Source organism: Microcebus murinus, chromosome X (genome assembly GCF_040939455.1).
Source record: "Microcebus murinus isolate Inina chromosome X, M.murinus_Inina_mat1.0, whole genome shotgun sequence".
Lineage (NCBI taxonomy): Eukaryota > Metazoa > Chordata > Mammalia > Primates > Cheirogaleidae > Microcebus > Microcebus murinus.
The window spans coordinates 95,421,474-95,446,000 of NC_134136.1; the positions used below are offsets into that span (position 1 = coordinate 95,421,474).

At 35.4% G+C, this 24,527-nt stretch overlaps 1 protein-coding gene across 7 annotated transcripts in view; it reads right to left on the reverse strand.

Annotated features, from left to right (window-relative positions):
* RPS6KA3 (ribosomal protein S6 kinase A3) overlaps positions 1-24,527 on the reverse strand; it is a 103,911-nt gene that overhangs the window by 34,239 nt on the left and 45,145 nt on the right. For all 7 annotated transcript variants that reach the window (XM_012784631.3, XM_012784637.3, XM_012784633.3 and 4 more), the window contains 5 exons: positions 17,957-18,073; positions 13,009-13,090; positions 3,500-3,580; positions 2,782-2,861; positions 2,080-2,186 (listed from right to left, as the gene is read on the reverse strand). In XM_012784631.3, coding sequence (XP_012640085.1) covers positions 2,080-2,186; positions 2,782-2,861; positions 3,500-3,580; positions 13,009-13,090; positions 17,957-18,073 — 467 coding nt within the window. The remainder of the gene's footprint in view (positions 1-2,079; positions 2,187-2,781; positions 2,862-3,499; positions 3,581-13,008; positions 13,091-17,956; positions 18,074-24,527) is intronic.

Sequence of the window (24,527 nt, forward strand, 5' to 3'; positions counted from 1 at the left end):
TAATTACAACAAAGTTTACCACTGAGGGTAATTCAGTAGGGACATACTTTTCAAGTTTCTTTTATAATAAGGTCCTTGTTATGAAACAAATATTAATCTTGACTATGCTTGATTATGAAGCAGACTAACACATTTAGAGAACATAATGGGCATTGTTAGGTATGGTAGAAATCATTCCCCATTCTGTCTAATAAATAAAAGAAAGACAGTTCTAAAAGAAAAACAAACCTCAAGTCATTATTGGCAATTTTGAAAGCAAAAAAGAAAATCTAGGCAATAGGGCATTACTTATGCCTTCTATTGCAAATGTATTCTTTTAACATAACCATGCCCATACTTTGTCTTTGAAATAAAAAGTTGACTGCATCACTCTCTATAAATAAAGTTCTTTTTAAATTATTAATAATTATTTTAATCATATTTATTATAACAGAGTTCTAGCTTAAAAGAATCAATAAAACCACTAATGGTTGATAAAACATTTGGCCTAAAACTTTAAACTTCTCCCAAGTTCTGTGTGATGGTATTTACTTGGATCACTTACCCATTTATGGTAGTTCAATTTAATAGCATCATTTAGACACCTATGTGATCTCTAAGCAATCTTACCTACATTTGGTCTTATTCAAGCCTTGAGACAGGGCCCACGCTTTATATATACCTGTTTATGCTCATACAATAGTCTATAATAAATATATTCAATTAAATGGAATAAAACCTTAATACATTTTCTCTTATGAATATTTAATCTTATGTTACAGTAATTTTTTTCTTCTAAGGACTATATGCTTGAATATTTATTCTCACCAAGAATTATATTTTGTGTCATGATAGTTAAAAGTTGGGAAAATAAAGAGGAAAATGCAGTATTTGGGAAACAAAAGCAAAACCAAATGAAACATGCAAAAAACAAAATGTATGAAGAATAAACATAAAATGTAAACGTATGACAATTTATAAATGATCACTTAAGAGTTCCAGAGGAGCATTTTCCCTATTTCCTGTCTCAATATATAATTTAGATTTTGCATATAACATTTTAAAGTAATATTCAAAATTCTTGATAGGATGATGATTGCACAACTCTGCAAATCTACCAAAAATCAATGAATTGTATACTTTAAATGGATATTTTATATGGTATGTGAACTGCAACCCAATAAAGTTGTTTAAATATAGTCCTGCTAGAGCAAGGCTCTTGCTTATATCCTTAAAAAAAACCTCTTTCATATTCAGTGGTACAGAAACACTGACAAACTGAAACACAGAAATGGGTATAATTTAAATAATAGCTTCTTGATGACTGCTACTATAAAAGCTGTGGGAAATTTGCTCAACTCACACTTAAAATTTGAAAGTATGTGTAGAAAAATATTTTCAATAAATGATATTTGGGGGAGAGGGTTACTTCCATACCATCCTTCATATAAAAAAATTTCTAGATGGAGTTAAAAGTAAAAAATAGAAACCATAAAATTAAAATATCTGACTATGGGATTGGGAAAAATCTTTCTAAGAATAAACAGAAGAAATCATAAAAGAAAAAAGATTGGCAGATCTAAGGGAAAAAATGTATAGATTAAATAACATAAAGTTAAAAGACAGACTGAAAAATTATATTTGTAACATATGTCAAATGGTTAAAATTCGTAATTTGTAAAGTTCTTATCAATCACTGAGAAAAAATAACATCCTAAAAGAAAAAATGGTCCAGGTGTGGTGGCTCATGCGTATAATCCTAGCACTCTGAGAGGTTGAGGCAGGAGATTATATATATATATCAATAAATAAATAAATGAAAAATGAACAAAAGCCATGAACAGAAAATTCACACAAAAATACAAATTGCCAATAGATTTCAACCTTATTTAAAAAAATCAATGGATGCACATAAAAAGAATATAATTTTTTTTGTTAATTTAGATTTTAAAAGTATGAAAATACATAGTGTAAGCAGAGATGTGCAGCACAGGCCCTCTGATGTAATGCTGTGGGAGTTTTATGAAGTCATCTGATTTTTTTATAACCTACTAAATAATTATATTACAGTGTATTCAACTTAGTAGCATGATTTCTTACTTTTCTGGTTTTAAGTCTCTATAGATTATTCCCAGGCTATGTAGGTGGTCTAATGCAAGTGCAAGTTCAGCCAAGTAGAATTTGACATCTTCTTCTGTGAACATCACCTAAAATAGAACAATAATTTTTTTTCTTTATTTTGTCTGTGTTTTTTTAAAGTCCCACTCTAGAGTTTAAATAGTCAAAAAAATTATAAATATGCTAACTATACATAGCTTTATCCACAATTTGCTCATGAAAGGAATTTGCAAAATTATCTAATCAGTCAACCAAACACTTACTAAATACTAACTATGTACTGTGGGAGAAATAATCTTACATTTTGTTAAGAAACAACTATATTTAGGTTGTGCCACTGTTGTCTCACCACAGTAACATTTTAGAAATGAAAAATGATATTTAAAATGCATGCTGAATTTCCAATACTAATTGTTTAAAGATACCTTGTCAACATATTGCTGCTTCTGAAAAAGCTATAAAAGAAGCAGGGTTTAAGACAAATATAGTTTACTTGTCAATTTAAAGTCCTACTTTCAGAATAAATTCAAAACATTGGAAAAGAACTCTTTTTGGCTCAGATTCTTCACTGTAAGAGTCTTGTGCCACTAGAGAAAACATAATAAGCATAATACTGAACTATAACAAAGCTTTAGTTGAAACAGGATGCATATAAATAGATTAAAATAGAGATTAATTATATACCTCTTTGGATAAGCGTGTAAACAAATCTCCTCCCCTGAGAAAATCCAAAATAAGATACAACTTCCCTTCAGTTTGAAAAGCTGAATGAAGAAATGAAAATTTCCATTTAGTCCACTGTAATTTATTTTTTTAGGCTTACATTAGGTCATTCAGAAATGAATATTTTTAGCAAATTAATAATTATATCATAGATCTAAACTTATTTTAATTCAGAAGAAAACCACTGATTTCTCTTAGTTTTGATGTGAAAATGTTAAATGCATTTCTTATTCTGGAACCACTAGATTTTCTACAGGCAAAAGTCTCTCAGGAATATAATATAGTTCCAAACACACCTTTATCCACTGAGGAATAGTACACAGCTTTGGGAGAAAGAATGGTGATAACAGTTTTAGGACCCTGATTAGGGATCTTTCTTGCCTTTAGGTTGGGCTGATACAGATAGTATAAAATGCTGACACATTATTATTAATTATTATAATAAAAAGCAATAATTATCATTACCTGTTCCTATGGTTACCACTCAGAAACTACCTTTATAATGTTTAAAAAAAACCATAAGCTAAATGCATTAAAGTTTGTCTAAGAAGTAATGGTTTAATTTCTATGACTTGCTAAATACATATAAATATATATTTATATACATTAGTATAGCTGAATGCACTCAGAGAGTGGGGGATGAGTGATGGGATGAGGTGGGAGGTAGTTCACAACTTACCATAATGCAACTTGACAATAAAAGGATGATTAACTTCTACCAAGATATCACGTTCCATTTTTGTCCGAACACGGTCTCGAACTATAAAAGAGGGTACATATGCTACATTGCAATATCTTTCAAAGATAACCTTTAAAACAAATTCTGGTGCCCATGTTAAATAAAATTTTGCTTATGTATATGAAAATGTGAACTTTTAATTTATTGCTTTTGAATTTAAAAAATTAACAAATATATCTTTTACTACATTATATAACCAAAAGAAGTCATGTATATTTATTCAATCCATGTTTTAAAGTTGAAAAAAATTACTGAAAACACACTAGGTGTTGGCTTTAACATGCGTAAGTAGTTTAATGACAGTTTTGGAAAATGGCAAAGAAACAAGCAACTTTTAAAAACAAGGCATTCTAAAATACAAAAAACTGGAATAGGTTTCAACACTCCTATCAGCTCTATCAACTCAATTCAACGAACATTCATTAAGCATCTATAAAAACATAGCAGATGTGGTGAAGAATGGCTATCCCCCAAAAGGTCTATTTCAAGGGAAGGAAGAGAGGAAATATTGTATACAGCTGAAAGAGCAAAGGTTTTTTGGAGTTAGATCTGAATTAAGATCTGTGTAAATCTTGAGAGCAAGATACTTATTTAAGCTCTCTGAGCCTCAGTTACCTCTCAGCTATAAAACGGGGTTAATACCACTATACCTTTGAGAAGTGTGTGATCATTTGAGATAAGGCATATACTCAGAGCCTGGTATGTTAAGAGAAATTTGATTAAATGGTAGCTATCATTATTATATCCAAAAGTAGCACCATGAATATGATTAAAGAATAGAACAATTTATTACCAGCAATGAGTAGTACAGGAATTCAGAGAAGGGCAAGATGGGTTTTACTTGCATAGGAAAGCTAGAGGAAAGAGGTGGGGTTAGGGCACAAGCTTTAAGACTTTTCGAGTGGAATTTAGATGGATGGGAAGGATAGGGCCTAGAAGAGAAGAATCCAGGCATGGAGTATCAGTGCAATCAAAGATATGGAGGCATGAATGATGAACAGGAAGGAACCGAATCGGTGTGGAAACAGAGGTTTACTACTGGCGAGGTGAAGTAGGGAGGATCTAGATTCTTGACAAGTTGGAATGCCAGGATGAATTTATATTTGATCCTTTTGGCAAAGCTCTCTTTCTGCAACCAAACATTTCCTGAGCCAAGTCTATGTGCTGAGCACTAGGGATACAAATACAAATAAAATAATCTGCAAGAAGCTCATAATCTAGCGAGAATGACAGACACGTAAATGATTAGAGTACATTTCTGATAAGTACTCTCATTAAAGATTAAAATAGAAAGACTGTGTCAAGGATTAAAATAGAAAGAATGGGGTGTAATCCTAGCACTCTGGGAGGCCTAGGCAGAAGCATTGCTTGAGGCCAGGAGTTCGAGACCAGCCTGGGTAACAAAGTGAGATACCCCCACCCCCCCACCCCCACCAAAAAAGAGAAAAAAAATGGGAAATAGACTCTTTTTGAGGTGGTGAGAACAAGAAAGTTGAGTTGGTTTTATTTTCAATTTGAAGTGATCACAGATATTTAAAATATGGAAATAAGACTTCTGGGTAAAACAAAGCAGCTAAAAAATATCCTATTTTTCCCATTCTACTGGTTTTCCAACCCCAACTGGGAAATTTTAGTCCCATTCACTGAAAATGGGCAAATCAGGGATAGGAACTGATTGTTCTTGATGTCTATGCAGTTCTGTCTTTTAACTGACTTGTCCAGCTAGTATATCAAATTCAATATCAATTTCTGGTTTCATTATTTTGTCCTATCACTACAACTCTGGTGTCTTCCTCATAATATCAGACAGGGCCTTTCTATTTTTCCTGTGAATGAAGTTCATCACCAAGGCCTGCTGATAATTCTGTTCCTGTCTAGCCTAAATTTGTTCTTTTTCCATTGTTTTTGGATTAGTTCCTATTACCTTAAAGCTGGATTCCAAATTTCTACCTCTTTCAATAAGTATACAAAGCTTATCATTTAAAAATCACTCCTCTGCTCAGTAAGCAGCAAAAAATCCACCAATGTATTTATTATATACCCCTCTTCTATTATTCTACCACACTGAAAAGAACAATTATTTAGGAGTTAAGAACTATAGTTTAGTGGCTATGCTAATAACTAGATGAGTTACCTTGGTCAAATCATTTCATTGCTCAGGGAATTCCTATTTCCTTCTCTATAAAATGAGGGGCTAGAACAAGAATATTTTCATTTGCTTATGATTATCCTGTCAGATAGTTTTCTTTTCAACATTTTCTTACATATAATATTGATGAGACTCTGTTTTAGTATTTTCAACTACTGAGATTTTCCCACTAAAGAATTTCTTCATTTTGTCTGAGGTGGGACCTGTGTAATAATTCTAATTCTGGTTTCTTTTGCTTATGTCAAGACCCAGAAACAAATATAAACCCTCCTACAATCAGGAATTTTGATTAGTATATACTAGTTCAAAAGAAGACATGTTTTATATTGGTCAACTTCTAAACCCTAAAATAGAATTTGTTAATACTGACTCATGCTGGCAAAGCAACTGGATTCCTCTGAAATATTTTTTTAATATAGTAGTTACTAGATTTAAACCCTCCTTAACTTAAACATGAGTGTGAACAAGAAGAAATGCTGTTCATGTTTCTAGGACTATATATTAGGAAACTGTTTTTTTTTTTTTGGTTAGGTAATTTTATTTATTTTTGTTTTTTTTGGAATATAGAACTTTATTATTATTATTTTAATTGACAGATAAGCTCTATCCTTCTAAGTGAAGTATAGAAACGAGAATAGAAAAACAAGCATCACACGTACCGAGTCAAGTCTTGGTACTCACTGAGTACATGTACTCACCATTAAATTGGTACTAATTGATTAAGACTTATGTGCACATATGGAAGAGACTGTTTTAAGCAGTGATTTACAAAACCTTTTAGGCCAACAGACCACTTTAATAGGACAAAAGTTCCCATTAACTTGACCTAATGCCACTGACTTCTTTTTATTTTCATTTTTATTTATTTATTTTTTGAGACAGAGTCTTACTCTGTTGCCTGGGCTAGAGTGCCGTGGTGTCAGCCTAGCTCATAGCAACCTCAAATTCCTGGGCCCAAGTGATCCTCCTGCCTCAGCCTCCCAAGTAGCTGGGACTACAGGCATGCGCTACCATGCCCGGCTAATTTTTTCTATATACTTTTAGTTGGTCAATTAATTTATTTCTATTTTTAGTAGAGATAGGGTCTTGCTCAGGCTGATTTCGAACTCCTGACCTCAAGCGATCCACCTGCCTTGGCCTCCCAGAGTGCTAGGATTATAGGCGTGAGCCACCATGCCCGGCCTACTGACTTCTATCTGACCCTATTTATTGTAGTAATAGGAACTTTAAAATGGAAAGAGACTTCTTAAACATGGATGTTTTACTCTCTACTTTCTTCCAAAATCCCATCAAAATGACAATAATGGAAAAATTATGCATTAACTCACAAAGACAAGAAGCAACAGGAGAGGAAGCAATAGCAGAAGAAGATGGGTAAGTGGTAACTAACAAAGAAGACTAGAGAAAGCTAAATCTAAGCCTACAGAAAGGAAGCCAATGAGAAATAAGCAAATTCTTGCCCAGAATCCTTTCCAATCTGCTTTTTAGTATCTCACTATTAAAAGAGGAATAGATAGCAAAGGATCCCCAGGCATTTGAGAAAAGTAAAAACATAAAATTAAACAGAAAAAAGGAATAAAAAGAAACAAAGACAAGGTAAGAAACAGAACACAACAAAACAAAATTCAACCTTGTAATTTATATCCATTGAGAGACTAAAGATGGTATGTTACCCATGAAACAAGAACAAGAAGCTTTAAAAAGGGGCAGGAGAATGAATACATATCCTCAGCAAATGAACTATAAGGAAAAGACAAGAAATGGAGACAGAGCTCACAGATAAAAAGACTTAAAAAGACAGCAATCAATTGCAAATTATAGACCTGGTATGTTTGAACCCTGATTTAAACAAATTGCATGAAGAAAAATGAACTGTAACAGTAGGCACAAGTAGAAATTTGAACACTGACTGGATATCTATATGTTAATTTTTAGGTATAATAACAGAGATGTATTATTTCTTTTAGGAGTATTTACTTTTTAAAGGTATATACTAAAATATTTATGTAAGAAATTATACAATGTCTGGGATTTGCTTCAAAATATCAAAAGGGAAAGGAGGAGAATATAGATAAAAAAGGTCAACAGAGGCTGGGCACGATAACTCATGCCTGTAGTCCCAACACTTTGGAAAACCAAGGCAGAAGGATCATTTGAGCCCAGGAGTTCAAGACCAGATTGAGTAAAATAGCGAGACCCCATTTTTACAAAATCTTTTTTAAAAAATTGGCTGAGTGTGGTGGTATGCACCTGTAGTCCTAGCTACTCAGGAGGCTTAGGCAGGAGAATCACTTGAGGCCAGGAGTTTGAGGTTGCAGTGAGCTATGATTACGCCATTGTACCCCAGCCTGGGTGACAGAGTGACACCATGTCTCAAAAACAAAACAAAACAAACAAGAAGGTCAGCAGAACTGTTGGAAGATAGTTGATGAAATTTCACAGAAGACAGAACAAACATGGAAAATAGACAAAAATGGAAAATAGAAGGGGGATAAAAAAAGAGGAGGCCCAATATATTCAAAGAGTAGCAGTTACAAAATGAATAAATGACAAAAAGCTTTCCCAATGCTGAAATGCATTTCTGGGTTGAAAGAGACCACTTCATATCTGATATGATGAATTTTTAAAAACCCATACTAAAGAATACCACTGTATAAATTTGAGACTACCAGGGATGAAGAGTAGATTCTAAAGACTTCCAAAGAGGAAAAGCAGCTTACACACAAAGGACCGGGAGTCAGAATGGCAATAAACTTCATCATTGCAACACAGGAAACTAGAAGACAATGGAAGCAATGCCTTCAAATATCTGGGGGAAAATTATGTCTGATCTAGAATTTTACATCCAGCCAAATTATAAATTAAGTGAGGGGACAAAATAAAGGCATTTTCAGACATTCATGGTCACAAAAAAATACACCATCCATTAACCTTTTCGAAGGTAGCTACCAGAAGATATGTTCTACCCAAAACTATAAAGTAAACTGAAAAAAGAGTAGATACCAAATTTTGGAAAAGAGATGGGGTACAGCAAAGATGTGAAGGAAATGTGACTCCAGTAGATCATTTGGTTTAGCTAGGAACAATTTTTATAAAGCTGTAAAAATGAAAACATTACTGGGAAGACGTAAAAAGGGAAATTGTGTGTGGGTGGCAGTGTGAGAGAACTAAATCCTAATCTTCCATGTTAAGAAGCCAGTAGATTATGTCTTCAAATGAAAACAATCAAAGAACTGCAATATAAGAATAGTAAATATGAAGGCAAATGGCAGAACCAGCAGTAAAGAGTTGAAAGTCATTGTCTCTGAGGGTCAAGAATTCGGATAGGCAGGAGGGTGGGTAAAGCACTACTATCTTGCAGGATAATACTCTGTACAGATACTACTTTGATAAAAATAAAAATTACATTCAAAAACACATTTCAGGGGCCAGGCGCGGTGGCTCAAGCCTTTAATCCTAGCACTTTGGGAGGCTGAGGTGGGAGGATCACTTGAGGCCAGGAGTTCAAAACCAGCCCTGGCAAATATTGAGACCCCATCTCTACAAAAAATAAAAGAGTTATCTGGTGGTAGGGGTAGGGGGTGTGCATGCCTCTAGTCCCAGCTACTAGGGAGGCTAAGGCAGCAGGACTGCTTGAGCCCAGGAGTTGGAGGGTGAAGTGAGCTATGATGATGCCACTACACAACAGCCTGGGCAACAGAGTGAGACCCTGTCTCAAAAACAAAAACAACAAAAACAAAAAAGCCACATTCAGAATTATCCAGCAGCCTGCAATTCCAATAAAGTCAAATATTTTCACTTTTCTATGATTCCTCCCATAGCTTATATCTGTAAAATTTTACATAATTGTAGTGGCTCAATTTGTTATAATTTTTCACTTATGCATTTTCATTAAGTTCATTTTTGTAATTATATTTAAAATACTTCAGTTTAATAATATCCTATTAAGTGGTAAACCATAACTTTCTACACATTCCTCTACTTTTCAATGTGTATGTGATTTCCAAATTCTTGCTACTGTAAATGATGTTGCAATGAGAATTTTCAAGCATATGAATTCCTTTCCGAGGTTATTTCCTCAGGCCAATTTAGCAGCAATAATGGCTCTTTGTACTTATTGCAAAATTGCTTTCCAATTTATGCTGCCATCATATGAAATAACTCATTATTTAATATACATTTCTTTTATTTTCAGCAAAACTGCGCACTTCCCCAAAGATTATTTATCTCCTTGTGTAAACTTTATTCTAAAATCCTTTTAGGTGGAGGGTATAATGATATTTTTTATTAACTCTTAACTCCATCCTTCATCTTAAATTAGTTGAAATTCTATTGCAAGGAAAAGCTTTCCCTTCTCTCCCATTAATTAATTTATCAATTAACTCATGGATTCTTGTTTTATTCAATAGGCTGTAATCTATCACTATCATTCATTATTGCCATGTTCAAATTGTCCCAGATTTGGCCAGTAGTAGCCCTTTAATCAATTCCAATAAAGTCAAATATTTTCAACTTTAAATCAACTCCTTATATTAATATTTGAGACAAAAATTTTCCTATTTATACTATTTTTCATTGTATGAAACTTAAAAAAATTTTGTACTGTCAATTTGTTTGTCATTTGCTCAATATCTCTTCATAAGTTTCCTAGATGTGTTAAGTTGCAAAATTCAGTTAGGCTGTAGTTTGTTATGGTGTAGGGTTTAAGAAAAGACTCTAAAGTTTTCTAGGTTTCTCAGGGGTATTTAAAAACAATTTAAGAAATCATTATTTAATTTCCCATTGTTCTGTATACCTGCTTTGTCATACAGTGCAGCAGGTACTCAATATTTTTGTAACAAATATGTTAAAATGTAATATATATTTTATACTATTTTGTTCTACTGATTTCTATGCCTATATTATTCCCCCCAATAACACTCTGAATGATGCTGGTTTAAATAAGTTTTAGCACCGGACAGAGCTTGTTCCCTTCTCATTATTCTTCTTTTCCAAAATACTCTGGGTTCAGAAATGAAATACTGAATCATTTTTTTACATTTTAAGGAAAATGAAACTGGAATCTTAACTGATATTGAGCTAACTGGATGGCCAGAGGAGTACTGAGATTCTTTTCTGTTTTTTGTGTTTTTTTTTTGAGACAGGGTCTCGCTCTATTGTTCAGTCTTGGAGTACAGTGGCTCATCATACCTCACAGCAACCTCAAACTCTTGGGCTCAAGTGATCCTCCTGCCTCAGCCTCCCGAGTAGCTGGAACTACAGGCATGCGCCACCATGCCCGGCTAATTTTTTCTATATATATTAGCTGGCCAATTAATTTCTTTCTATTTATAGTAGAGATGGGGTCTCGCTCTTGCTCAGGCCGGTCTTGAATTCCTGGCCTCAAGCGATCCTCCCATTTTAGCCTCCCAAAGTACTAGGTGTAAGCCACCATGCCTGACCTGAGATTCTTAACACTTAGCCTTCTCTAATAGGACTTGGGTATTTATTTCCTTTCCTGATGACTTTTAGGTTTTTCAGAGTTTTGTAGTTTCCCTTACATATACTACACATAACATAAATCCTATCAAATACATAAAACAAACTACTTTTGTGAATGAAATGAGTTCTATTTATGCCATTTTGTAACATGGAATTCATGAGAATAAAGCTATAAAAGTAGTAATAGGCCAGGCACGGTGGCTCGTGCCTGTAGTCCCAGCACTTTGGGAGGCCAGGGAGGGAGGACTGCTTGAGCCCAGGAGTTTGAGATCAGCCTAGGCAACACTGTGAGACCCTGTCTCTAAAAAAATTTAAAAATTAGCCAGGTATGGTGGTGCAGGCCTATAGTTCCAGCTACTCAGAAGGCTGAGGTAGGAGGATAGCTTGAGCCCAGGAGTTGGAGGCTGCATAGAACTGAGATTGTGCCACTGCACTCCAGCCCAGGCAACAGAGCAAGACCCTGTCTCTAAAACAAAATAAGAAATAAAAAATAAGTCGGGGATAGCAGCTCACGCCTGTGATCCTAGTACTCTGGGAGGCTGAAGCAGGAGAATCACTTGAGCTCAGAAGTTCAAGACCAGCCTAAGCAAAAGTGAGGCCCTGTCTCTACAAAAACGTAGAAAAATTAGCTGGGCGTTGTGGTGCCTGTAGTCCCAGCAACTCAGGAGGCTGAGGCAGGAGGATCCCTTGAGCCTAGCAGTTAAGAGGTTGCAGCGAGCTACAATGATGCCACTGTACTCTACCTGGGGCCACAGAGTGAGACTCTCTCTCAAAGAAAAACAAAACAAACAAACAAACAAAAAACAAAGAGAGAAAGAGAGAGAGAGAGAAAGAGAGAGAGAAAGAGAGAGAGAGAGAGAGAGAGAGAGAAAGAAAGAAAGAAAGAAAGAAAGAAAGAAAGAAAGAAAGAAAGAAAGAAAGAAAGAAAGAAAAAGAAAAAATAAAAGCAGTCATATAAATATAAAGGTAGGGCACTGAGGATATAATTTAATTCTCTGGTCTTAGCAATAATCAGGTAAGTGGTAAAGCCATAGGGTAGAGACTGAATAGGAAAGAAAATACACTCAGGAAGGGAGCAAGAGAATGGAAACGAAGGACAGTGTTTATAAAGAGGTAAAATTGGGACGATGATAATATCTATGGTGGGTATCTAATTGAGAATAACATCAGAAATAATAAGTGATCATTGCAAATATTCCTTCCAGAATATTTAAAAAGCTTTATAAATTATATGTAAACTGAAGAGAAAAAAATTGACATCAGGAATCCATAAATAAAGTATCTAGAAGTTATACAGTAAAATAAGTGATACTGCTAAATTAAAGGAAGACTTAAGTATTTTAAAAATCTATATGTAATTTCTTCTAAATGACTTTTTGCCCATGAGAGCCAAATCCTATATTAGAGTTTTCAAAATCACAGGCTCAGAATAAAAATTTATTTGAGATCAGAAGTCAAGATGATAAAGTCCTTTAGAATAAAAGATATTTTACATCAAGTAAATCAGTTTTTCAAAATATTAAAATTACATTAATTTGAAGATGAATCAAACCTAGTTTTAATCTTATACAACTTCTACTTGCCTAAAGCCCAATATGAATTTATAATACTTCTTTTGTAACGTGGCAACTCCTGTTTTGACTAGTTGTATGATTCCTAGCCCAGTAGGAAAAATTCACAAAAAGTCAGTCTAAATTTAAAGCCAGTAACAGGAACTGATTCAGAATGTAAGTAACCAGCCTCAGCGTCCCATGAGCTCTATTGAGACCTTTCGGTTTGTTTAGACTACATGAACATTACAAACAGCAGCAGGACTTACCTTTCAGTGTGGCCTTCTTTAATACCTTCATGGCATAAAGCTGTCTAGCATCAGAGCCTGAGATTTTTTTAACTAAGAAAACCTGCATTTAAATAAGAGAAAATAAATGTTATAAAGTCTCACAAACTATACTTCTGTTCAAATAAGACTCCTGCTATAATACAGTTTATTATTATTACACAGATTCTCATACATTGCAGATCAAGTATTTCCCCTAAAATGTATCAGTTCTAAATATGAATTGTAAATAGCAGTTATAACTTGTGGTGTCAATATAAGTGGAATACATTTTTTCATTTTGTTGTTTGTCAATTCCCAAAGAGCATATAACATGTTAGGACAGAAAAAAAATCTTTAAACTACCTATGTAGGAATTAGATGGAGAAAAGCCCAGCATGTTTAAAGTATATAAGAAAGGTGGTGATGGCTCTGCTTCTCACAAAACAAAAATTCTTTTGAGCCCATCAAAACTGTTATACAGGGGTTCTTCCTGACCACAATTTCCTGTTGATAGTGATAAAGGATCTTTTCTGTATATGAAAAATGCACATACATCTCACTGCTTGGCAGAACAATTACATTCAAGAGGCCTATTCACAAATATTTAATGTGACCTAAGTCAGAACCCCACCTCCCCACCTTTTTACAATCAAATTATCACATATATCTAAATATGAAGAACACAATTCCCAAGTTTTTTATTGAGCATCTTGACTTTCTAAATATTTTTGGCCGATTTCATAATACAATGTGGGATTTGTGATAAATGAATAAAGTCAGCTCTAAATAACTCATGGTCATGCTATAACATGGCCAATACAAGACTATCAATAAATTTCTTGTACTCATTTTGACCATTAGGTTCATGATCTTTTCCACCAAACCTTTAAATAGACCTGCTAAATGGACCTGAATTTCAACTCTTCTTCCCTACCCATTCTTTCACATTAATAGTAATGTTCTTAAGCTGCCACAGGTGGGAAGAAACGAATCAATTACAATCAAGAATTAACTTTAGGATTAGCTCTCAATTACCTGAATTAGGACGTCATGCTATTAACACAAAATCAAAAACGATTCATTCCACTGATTCTAGGACAAGGCAGTTTCTCACTTTGAGAAATTGTAACAAGGCAATGGGCAATGAACCCAAATCAAGTGAAGAGCACCATGACTTGCAAAGAAACCCTGATGAAGAATGTGTTGCTCTCCTATAATCACTCCCTCCCCTCTTTTAGCATGCCCCACCCTTTAGCTCCTTTCAGCCAGTTATTGGGGAGCTAACCTAGGAAGAGAAAAGCATTCTTAAACAGGGTGGTTCTAAGGTGGAATGATGTTCAAATGTTAAAAGTAATCATAGATTATTAATATTTTTGAACAGGAATAAATTCTAATTAGGTGGAGATAATTAGGATTTATTTGATATTTATTCATTGTTAAGATTTCCTAATAAAACTTCTTTATTTTATTTTTCATTTTATTCAAGAAAAAACTTCCTTGGTGTATTCCAAATTTTCTTCAACTATTCTTTGAATGTACCTTCTTAACACTTTTCAGCATCTCTTAGTACTTTCACAAGCATTGTAATAGATTATCATGACAATTTTGGTAGGCAGGCCTACTAAGCAATGCTTATTTTATAGCTGTCTGAACCAAGGCTTAGAGTAATTAAATAATTTGCCCAGTGTCGCAGTGGAGGTATTGGAACAAGATCTGGGTCAGCCACCCAGTCCTATGCTTCTGCTCAGGGTGCTGCCACTGCTTCTTCTACAAGAGCATTTTTGACCTTTCTCACTCCCCCATGAAGCTATTCTAGGCTCTGACAGGTCATCCCTGTTTCCTTGGCTTACCCTGGCCTTTTAGGATGAGTAAGAAAGGAGATACCCTATTTTTAACGTTTGATATTTATAGTAAGGTATTTAAGTTACTTTTAAAGATGTAAAGGGAGAAGCATGCTAATTCCTAGGAACTTAAATATTGTGTTCCCTGAAAATCTAATGTATAAAAATAAACCCATCTATTTGAGTTTATTAAGTGGTATGATAATACAATTTAATACCAGATATTATACCACTTAATGACCTTATACCATTTAATTCTCACTACTATAGTGTTGGGACTATTACTCATGAATTCTTTCCAGAATTATATGCTAGGCACTGTGCTACTGGTTCAATGGTGAGACTGGCTACAAGGCATGGCCCTCATATTCATGGAACACACAGTCTAGTGGGGGAGATAGCCAATAAATAAATGAAAAACTGTAATTGTGCCAAGTGCCATGAAGATGAGGTATATAACGTTCTGAGAGGGCATAACCAGGGAACATGATCTGTGCTGGATGGCAGGGAAGGCTTCTTTGGGATCAAAGGCACAGAGGAGCTAGCCAGCTGAAGAAAGGGTGGAACAGAGTGTTTCAAGCAGAATGAATAGGATGGGGAAAGGCTTTCTAGTGAGATGAAACTTAAGGACTCTGAGGACCAAAAATAATGTGGCCAGAACACAAAGAGTGAAAAGTATGTAAACTGTTGGAGAGATAGCTAGGGGCCAGACTGAGGAGCTCCTCAGCCATTTTAAGACTCTGTCCTTATCATAAAATCTAAGGGAGGCTACTGAAGGATTAAAGAATTAGAGTAAAATATTAGTTCATGCTGGCTGTCATGTAAATAATGGATTGAGGCAAAAATACATTTGGGAAGACCCAGTTAGGAGACTCTTTCAATAGACCAGGTAGAAAGGTGGTGGCATGTTCTGGAGGGGTGGCAGTAGACAGACAGGCATGCTTTGAGAAATCTTTACTAAATTAACAGGACTTGGTGACAGATCAGATTGGCTGGGGCAGGAGTGGGACAGGGGATGGTAGGAACTAGAAAGATATGTCAAGAATGCCTCCAAGTTTCTGGCTTAACTGGATGCCATTCATAGTGTTAGAAAAAATGAAATAGGACAGATTTGAGGGGTAGGGGAAGATCATGAGTTTGGTCTCAGACATGTTGAGTTTAAAGTTCCTTTGAGACATGCAAATGAAAAAAAGTAAGCAGCTGTGCATAAAGAGTTCAGAGCTTGGAGGAGTAATCTAAGTTGAAGGCAGGTGCAGTGGCGCACACCTGTAATCCCAGCACTCTGGGAGGCCAAGGCAGGAGATCGCTCAAGGTCAGGCATTCAAACCAGCCTGAGTGAGATCCCGTCTCTAATAAAAAAAATTAGAAAGAAACTAGCTGCACAACTAAAAATATATAGAAAAAATTAGCCAGGCATGGTGGCGCATGCCTGTAGTCCCAGCTACTCTGGAGGCTGAGGCAGGAGGATTGCTTGAGCCCAGGAGTTTGAGGTTGCTGTGAGCTAGGCTGACACCACGGCACTCTAGCCCGGGCAACAGAGTGAGACTCTGTCTCAAAAAAAAAAAAAAAAAAAAAAAAAAAAACTAGGTTGGAGATATAAATCTGTTAGGTCAGCTGTATGTCAGTTACAATTAAGGCAGTGGGCATAGACAAAATCATTTAGTAGGGAGTATGTATAGAGGAGAAGGCAGCCTAGAATTGAAACCTGAAGAACTTCAGTATTTAATGACTAGCTAGAAGAGGGAAAATGGGGCTCTAAGAGGTTAAGTCACTTGCTCAAGCACACACAGTGAATAAATAGAAGGAAAAAAATTGCAACTATTATGCTCTGCTGGCTACTTAGGATTAAAAGCATACTTTTGGGTTTGAAAGAGGTTACCAACTATAACAAATTACCTATGTTAGCTAAGAATTTCTACATAGTCTCACTAAAATACACATGAGAGCTAAACTGATACTGTTTTGAAACTTGCAAAGCACGGTATCTTTAAATGTTTCCTTACACAGAGCTGGTAAGGAATCACTCCATTATGAACATCGAGTACAGTACCTGAATTTTCCTCTAGCCAAGAAATGGTCTAGATAGATCATGTAGTAGTAACTGTAATGCTGTATTTCTCAAAATGGAATACAGGAAGTGCCCCTGAGGTGTGCAGCAGGTGGACAAGGACTACTTGAAGAAAAGTGATAAAGATGTTACATCTTCTGGAGCAATTTTACTTGGTGGCTTGGGGAAACACTTTTGATTTTTTTTTTTTTTTTTTTTTGAGATAGGGTCTTGCTCTGTTGTCTAGGCTAGAGTGCAGTGGCATCATCATAGTTCACTGCAACCTCCTACACTTGGGCTCAAGGGATTCTCCTGCCTCAGCCTCCCAAGTTGCTGGGTCTACAGGCACTGGTGCCACCATGCTCAGATAATTTTTTGAAAATTTTTTGTAGACACAGGGTCTTGCTATGTTGTTCAGGCTGGTCTCAAACTCCTGGTCTCAAGCCATCCTCCTGCCTTGGCCTCCCAAAGTGCTAGGATTACAGTCGTAAACCACTGTGCCTGACCAGCCCCACTTTTTAATATTAAAAACAAACACAGATGTTATTGAAGAGAATGCAAACTTTGCATTCATTTTAAAGACAAGTCATGAGTCCAAAATTTTCATATTTGTAGCAGTAATTCCCAACCCTACTTCCTTGAGAGTACTTAACTTTATGTTAGTATTAGGGTACACTGGAAAGGAGGCTGAGATGTACTGTTATATTGTATTATAAGATCACCTTCCAATCCTTTACAAGGACTCAAAAAGAGGCCAGTGTATCAAGGGAATAGCTTGTGATTTTTTAACCATTTAAGAAGCACAACTAGAGAGGTCATGTGGTCTTAAAGATAAAATGATTATGAAGTGAATACTACCAATTTGTTAATACTAAAGTTTCCAATGTACTTTTGAATGACTTTATTCACTTTCCCACATTTACTGATAGAGAGAGGTGTAAAAACACAGAAAACACTGCTGATAGGGAGCATTTCACCAAACATTTCCATTTCCCCATATGTATGAAATACATATGAATTCCAGAAACAACTTTTAAAAAAGCACACATTCACGACTTACCTTTCCAAATGATCCCTGCCCTAATACTTTTAAAAGTTCAAACTGGGAAGGATCTGCCTTTTCATGTCCCTCCTTTACATGATGTGTGATTGCAATTTCTTTGATACTGCCTTCCTCCTGTTGAGGTAAATATAAGGGGAGAAAACAGAGTTAAAGCCATTTTCTCTCACTGAAAATGAAGCAATATTAATTTAGTGTAGGTTAGAAATCTTCAAATTAATATACAAAACCACCCTTTACTGACCCACCAAGTAAAACAAAAACACATGCCACACCAATATACTTTCAAGTTAAATGTCAGAGAGAGTACTATAACAGTCCATTACATAGGCCAATTTAACTTTTACATGACATTAGCACTAAGTATTTCAAAGTCTTCTTTCTCCCTATTGGAGACAATTAGAATAAATAGTTTTATTGTGGGGGGCAGAGGGTGTATAGAAGTCTGAAAATAACAGATCAGAGTAATCTGCTGTGCTCTGGCCTGTGGTTATACTAGGCAGAACCAGTGCTATATTTAAAAAAAAATGTTTATTGGGGAGAGGGGTTGAAAAATATTCCAGGGTAAATATGGAGATTTCTATCCTCAGTATGGTTGTTTAAAGTAAGTACACTGATGTTTTATCTGTTTGAAATATCTAAGAGTTACTTTCTGATTCTAGAATAACCTGGGATCTGAGAGAGGAGAAAGGAATAACTCTAAAACACAAAATCAGAAAAGACTTTTTTATTTTGTTTTGTTTTGTTTTAAGGCAGGGTCTCACTCTGTGGCCCAGGCTGGAGTGCAGTGGTGCCATCATAGCTCACTGTAGCCTCAAACTTCTGGGCTCAAGTGATCCTCCCACCTCAGCCTCTCAAACATCTGGGACCACAGGCATGTGCCACCATGCCTGGCTATTTTTAAACATTTTTTATAGAGCTGGGGTCTTGTTTTGTTGCACAGGCTGGTCTCAAACTCCTGGCCTCCAGTGATCCTCCCACCTCAGTCCCCCAAAGTGCTGGGATTACAGGAGTAAGCCACTATGCCAGGCCAAGAGAAGGATTTTTTTAAAAGATGGTGGACACTTCTGTATACTTGTGGGGAGGTGCTAGAACAAAGAGAAAATGTATGTAAATGTACACAGGATTTCAATTATTTATATTAAGATTGGTAGATTAAGCATACCTTATTTAAACAAGACTCATAATATGATAGCCAAAAACTACAACAATAAAACAAAAGCTAACAAAATCAGAAATATAAGCCTTTCAAATACAGACTACCATTTCTATTATATTTTGTTGACTATGTTATTTTTTTCCTAGGAGCATAATTACTATTAGAAGAATCTCAATGTGTTATATAAACATAAATAATTCATTATTTTTATTACTGCTGTATTTCATACAAATGTTTGAGCTCAATTAACACTTTCTGAGATACCTTTAGAATGCTGGCAACATAAGGAATGACAAAAATTTCTCAGAAAGATATATGAAGATCCCCTAATTTGGTATCTTTTAAAAATGAGTAGTAAAGGGGGGGGGGACCCAAAACTAAAAAATAAAAAACAAAAGCTCCCAGAACAAGATAAAAAAGAATCCAGGCCCATCATTTTACTTTCTAAGACACAGGCTGTAGTTTGTAGGTTATCCTACTACTGAGGCAGATGAATCATTTTGGATACTCTCTGAACTTTGGCAATAATAATAGAACAATCTCCTAATATTGGTTTAGTCCTTTATTTTGTAAAGGACTAAATCTCCTTTATTCTTACAACAATCCTGTGCAGTAGGTATCAGGGTAGAACCAAGCATTAGTTGACTCTAAGATGCTACTTCCTTCCTTCAAATAAAACCAAGGTACAAGGGCTTCAGACACCCTTGTCTCCATATGAGACCAAGGGCTCAGTTGATTAGAGCAGTGGACTTTGAATTTTTGGTAGCACATCCTTAGCAGTATAAAAAATCAGCATATACTCAATATTTGTATACTTACTGATTTATAAATTACATACATGTAAAGAAGTTATCCTCTTTCTTTTCTATACCCCAAAGTGCTGTCACTTTGTACTCTGAAGACTAATGGATTACAGACTTAAACTCATGGGGCCAAGTTCACAGGCTGGATTCCAGCATGTGTCAATTAGCGTCATATGAAGAAAACTATCTGTTCAAGAGCCTAACTGGAATCTAGCAGTCATGTATGCCCTTAAACCATGAAGCCATAAAGAACTATACTCCACAATGTTTTATATAATTTACCACTTTTATTTCTTGGGTAAGTGGGATGTAATTTATCAGGTTACAATATTTTTTTCACCTTATATTTCATAGCAAATACCTACAACAATTGCCTGACACAAGTAAAGATGCAACATGGGCACAGAACAATCACTGAATTATAAACATGTTGCATTTTATAAAATGCAGGCATACAGGATCAAGCCTTACTCTTACACAGTGTGAGCTACAATCAGGCCCTGGATCACAAAATAAATAGCACTTATTATACTCATCTTTTCCCCCCACTTTAAATTATTTATTTATTTATTTCAGGATATTATGGAGGTGCAAACATATAGATTACATGTTTTGACTTTGCCACACCCAAACCATGATTGGAAGCATGCCTTTTCCCCCCCTACAATGCTCTTATATTTTCCTGGATAGAAATTGAGCCCATCCTCTGAAGTGAGGTATCACAAGAATGGAAGAATAGGCTCCACATGTACTCGCCATCAAATTGGCACTAACTGATCAGCACTATAGTGCTCGCACAGTAGTAATATTCTTCAGAGATTGGGAGGTTGGGCGTGGGTAAACTCATAACAATTCTCATCTTTGATGACTACCCTTCCTTTACTCCTATGTCGATAAGTTACTAAAAAATGTAGTCTCTCTTTGATCCCTTGATTTAACAAACATATACTGAAACACCTACTATGTATCAAGCACGGTGCTGGGAATACCTTTCATTCTTTCTTTTTTTTCCAATTTATTTCTTTTCTTTTTTAAATTTCAGAATATTATGGGGGTACTATTTCCAATGGTATCATCTGGGTACATGTCTTCATCGCCTTTCATGTAGAAAACTGAAAACTAGCCTGTGTCCACTCTAATTCATCCTCTTGAAAAATTCATTTTCTGAAAGTATACAACTCCAGTTATATGACCAGGCTGTTCAAAAACTCCTCCGAGTTTCCCCATATTAAAGGCACTGCTTCACCTCAGCATTCAAGGCCCTCTACAAAATGGCCTTAACTTACTTTTCTGGCATCATCTCCCAACATTCCCTTACCCATAGCTTTGTGTCAGCCTGGGTTGTTTTCTGTTCCCTAAACTTTTTGTTTTTAAAATCAAAGTAACACATGCACATTGGTAACAAATAAGCAGTGGCAAAATAGCTTATGATAAAAATAAAGTCTCTTCTTAAGCCATGCCTAGACTGAAAAAAAAAATAGCTTTGCATTTACTTTCATACAATGTGTACTGACTTAAAAATAAGAAAGATGAGGAGCTCACTTACATTATGCCCTTCCCTTCCATCATCTTCTTCCCCACTGTTTGGTAATTATATTACTTTTATATAAACCTCATCTTCTCTCAGTTTTGGACAGAATCCTAAGTTCTCACTTTATAAAAGGAGGCTAATAGTGCCTATACATTCTTTCTCTCAAATTTCTCCCCACCTGCTACTAACTGTATTTTAAAATTTTTATTAAGGCTATTAATTTTAAGAAAATTAACATTCTCTCCTGCAACCACAACCAAATCCTTAATGCTTTCTTCATAGCCTGATCCCCAAATCGAAAGCCTACACAATAACATCCACATTATCATGACAATATATTGTTCAAATGTAGGCTTGGTAGTATATTAAATTTCCTTTTATATGAGTCTATAACAATGACTCCTGGGCTAATCCAAAGGGACTTTAAAAAACAACAACCATATTTCATCCAATGCTTAAATTCATGATAAACTCTACTTATTTTTTTCTTTTTATGAAACAGGGTCCTGCTTTCTTGCACTGGCTACAGTGCAGTGGTGTCATCATAGCTCACTGCAACCTGAAACTCCTGGGCTCAAGCAAACCTCCTGCCTCAGCCTCCCAAGTAGATGGGACTACAAGTGCATGCCAGCCCTGCCCAACTAATTTTTCTATTTTTAGTAAAGATGGGGTCTCACACTTGCTCAGGCTGGTCTCAAATTCCTGACGCAAAGCAATCCTCAGCCTCCCAAAGTGCTAGGATTACAGGCATGAGCCACTGTGCTCAGCTGATAAATTCTAGTTTGATTTCTATTTGGACCATGAATTTCTTACGCAGTTTTTTTATTTGTCCTGTTTCTAACAACCCTGTGCCCCCATTCTTGAGGAAAAGAAGAGTTTGACCATTATTCTTATTCTTTGCTTAGTCCTTAACAGTATTTTCCATTCTTTTGAGAGCTCCTTTTTATCCTAGAAACCTCTCTTACTCTCCCATCAGGATTGGTGGTTCTCTAGGCCTGCTGTACAGCTATCATATTGGAATAGCTCTTAATGCTTTTCTGGTTGAAATCACTATTTTCAGTTTCCTATGTCTCTCTCTTTCTTAGATTACTCTCTTGTAACTTCCTAAGAAAGGCGATGTGAAAGAAAACTTTCTGAACCTTGCATATCTGTAAATGTCTTTATTTTATCTTCCCATTTGTATAGGTTGGCTTGGTATCAAATTCTAGAATAAAAATAATCTTGCCTCAGAACTTTGACGCCGTTGGTCCATTACCTTCTAGCATCTGGTGCTGCCAATGAGATGGGTGATGCTAGCCTGCTCACACTTTTTGGCAGGTGACCTGGTTTGTCTTTCTGGAAGCTTTACCGCTTTTCTCTGTACTTGTATTTCTGAAATTCCACACTAGTAAGATAAATATGGGTCTTCTTTCCTTCAGAATGTAGATGTTTAGTGAACCTTTATAATCTAAAGACCCGAATTCTTTTTTCTATGGGGAATTTTAACATTTGTCTGATAATTTCCTTCCATCAGTTTTTCAGGGCTTCTCTTTTTGCAACTTCTCTACTGGTTGAATATTGTATGTCTGGGATTGAATCCTTTACTTTTTTTTTTCCTATTTTCTATCTCTACCTTCTGAGAGACTTCCTTGACTTTATCTTCCTACTCTCATATTGAATTGTTTTTTTCTGGAAAATCTTATTTTAAAATAAAACTTCAAGTGTTTATTTTCTTAATTTGTTTTTAAACAGCATCTTCCTCCACTCCCCATCCTCTCCCCCAAAATGAATGCAATCATTTCAAATGTCTTTGAGGATACAAACTAGAATTTTAAAAATATTTTTCTAAATTGGGGCTAAGAGAGTATAGAAAATTTTCTTGGGGGTGGAGAGAAAAGATCAATGCCTATGGCAAGTTTGACATTAGGCGAGTTCCCAAAACTTGCCACTGTTTTATCCTGAACATGTTTTTCTGTTCCAAGTTTAAGTTTTATGATAAATGTATAAGAAATACACTTATACTAATCACACCAGCAAACTATTTTCTACCTTCTTTTACATATATGAAAAGTTACAGTAGTATAATAGGCAGAGTATCTTTGGTTGATACCCCAATGTCTAGATTGTGCTTAATGTCACCAAGTCATAGGACCATGATGATTTTAGAAATGCATCTGAGGTTCAACTAGGACATAATACTAATGCTTGGGCTATCTTGGACAACGAATAGGAAAGCAACAATGTACTTTTCTAGCTTGTACCTAGAATCCAATGGATAGATGCAGAGAGGAATATCAAATTTCTGAAGGCACTGATAAGCCAAGAACAGACTGAGATGTGCATGTGACAAATATATCTTATGTCACTAAATCACCTGTTACTGAAATAAATCTGTCACACAAAAACATAAAACCAGTTCGACAGTTTGTAAAATTGTGTTTTTGCCTATAAGTACATGGTGAAACAGCTATAATTTCACTGAAAAACAATTTTATCAATAAAGTAGAGCATAGATATAAATTATATATAATTACTCTGTGAGGCTCACATATTTTTACAGTCTCTGGTATAACCATGCTTTATTTATTTATATTTTTTAAGAGACAGGGGTCTCACTATGTTGCCTAGGTTGGCCTTGAATTTCTAGGGTCAAGTTATTCTCCTACCTCAGCCTCCCAAGTAGCTGGGTTTACAGGCACATGCCACCATGCCCAGTTCCTCAGTTGTATTTCAGACAATACATGGATACCTGTATATTTGTTACCATAAAAACCTATTTTGTGCATTTAAAAAAGTTATAATAAATTTATTCATTCATCCATACATTCAAACATTTTTGAGTATCGAATACATGCTAGTCACTCTTCTAAATGCCTGAAATATACAATAAATCAAACAGACCAGAACCCCTGCCTTTTTGAGGAGACAACAAATAATAATAGGTAAATTAGTGTTCGAACATGATAAATACTATGAAGAAAAGATACTGAGTTGGGCAAGGGGATTGGAAGAGCAGACATGGAAAGGGGGGTTTTTCAATTTTCAAAAAAGGAGTCAGGGCAGGCTTTTTAAAGAAGGTGCTATTTGAGCAAAGACCTG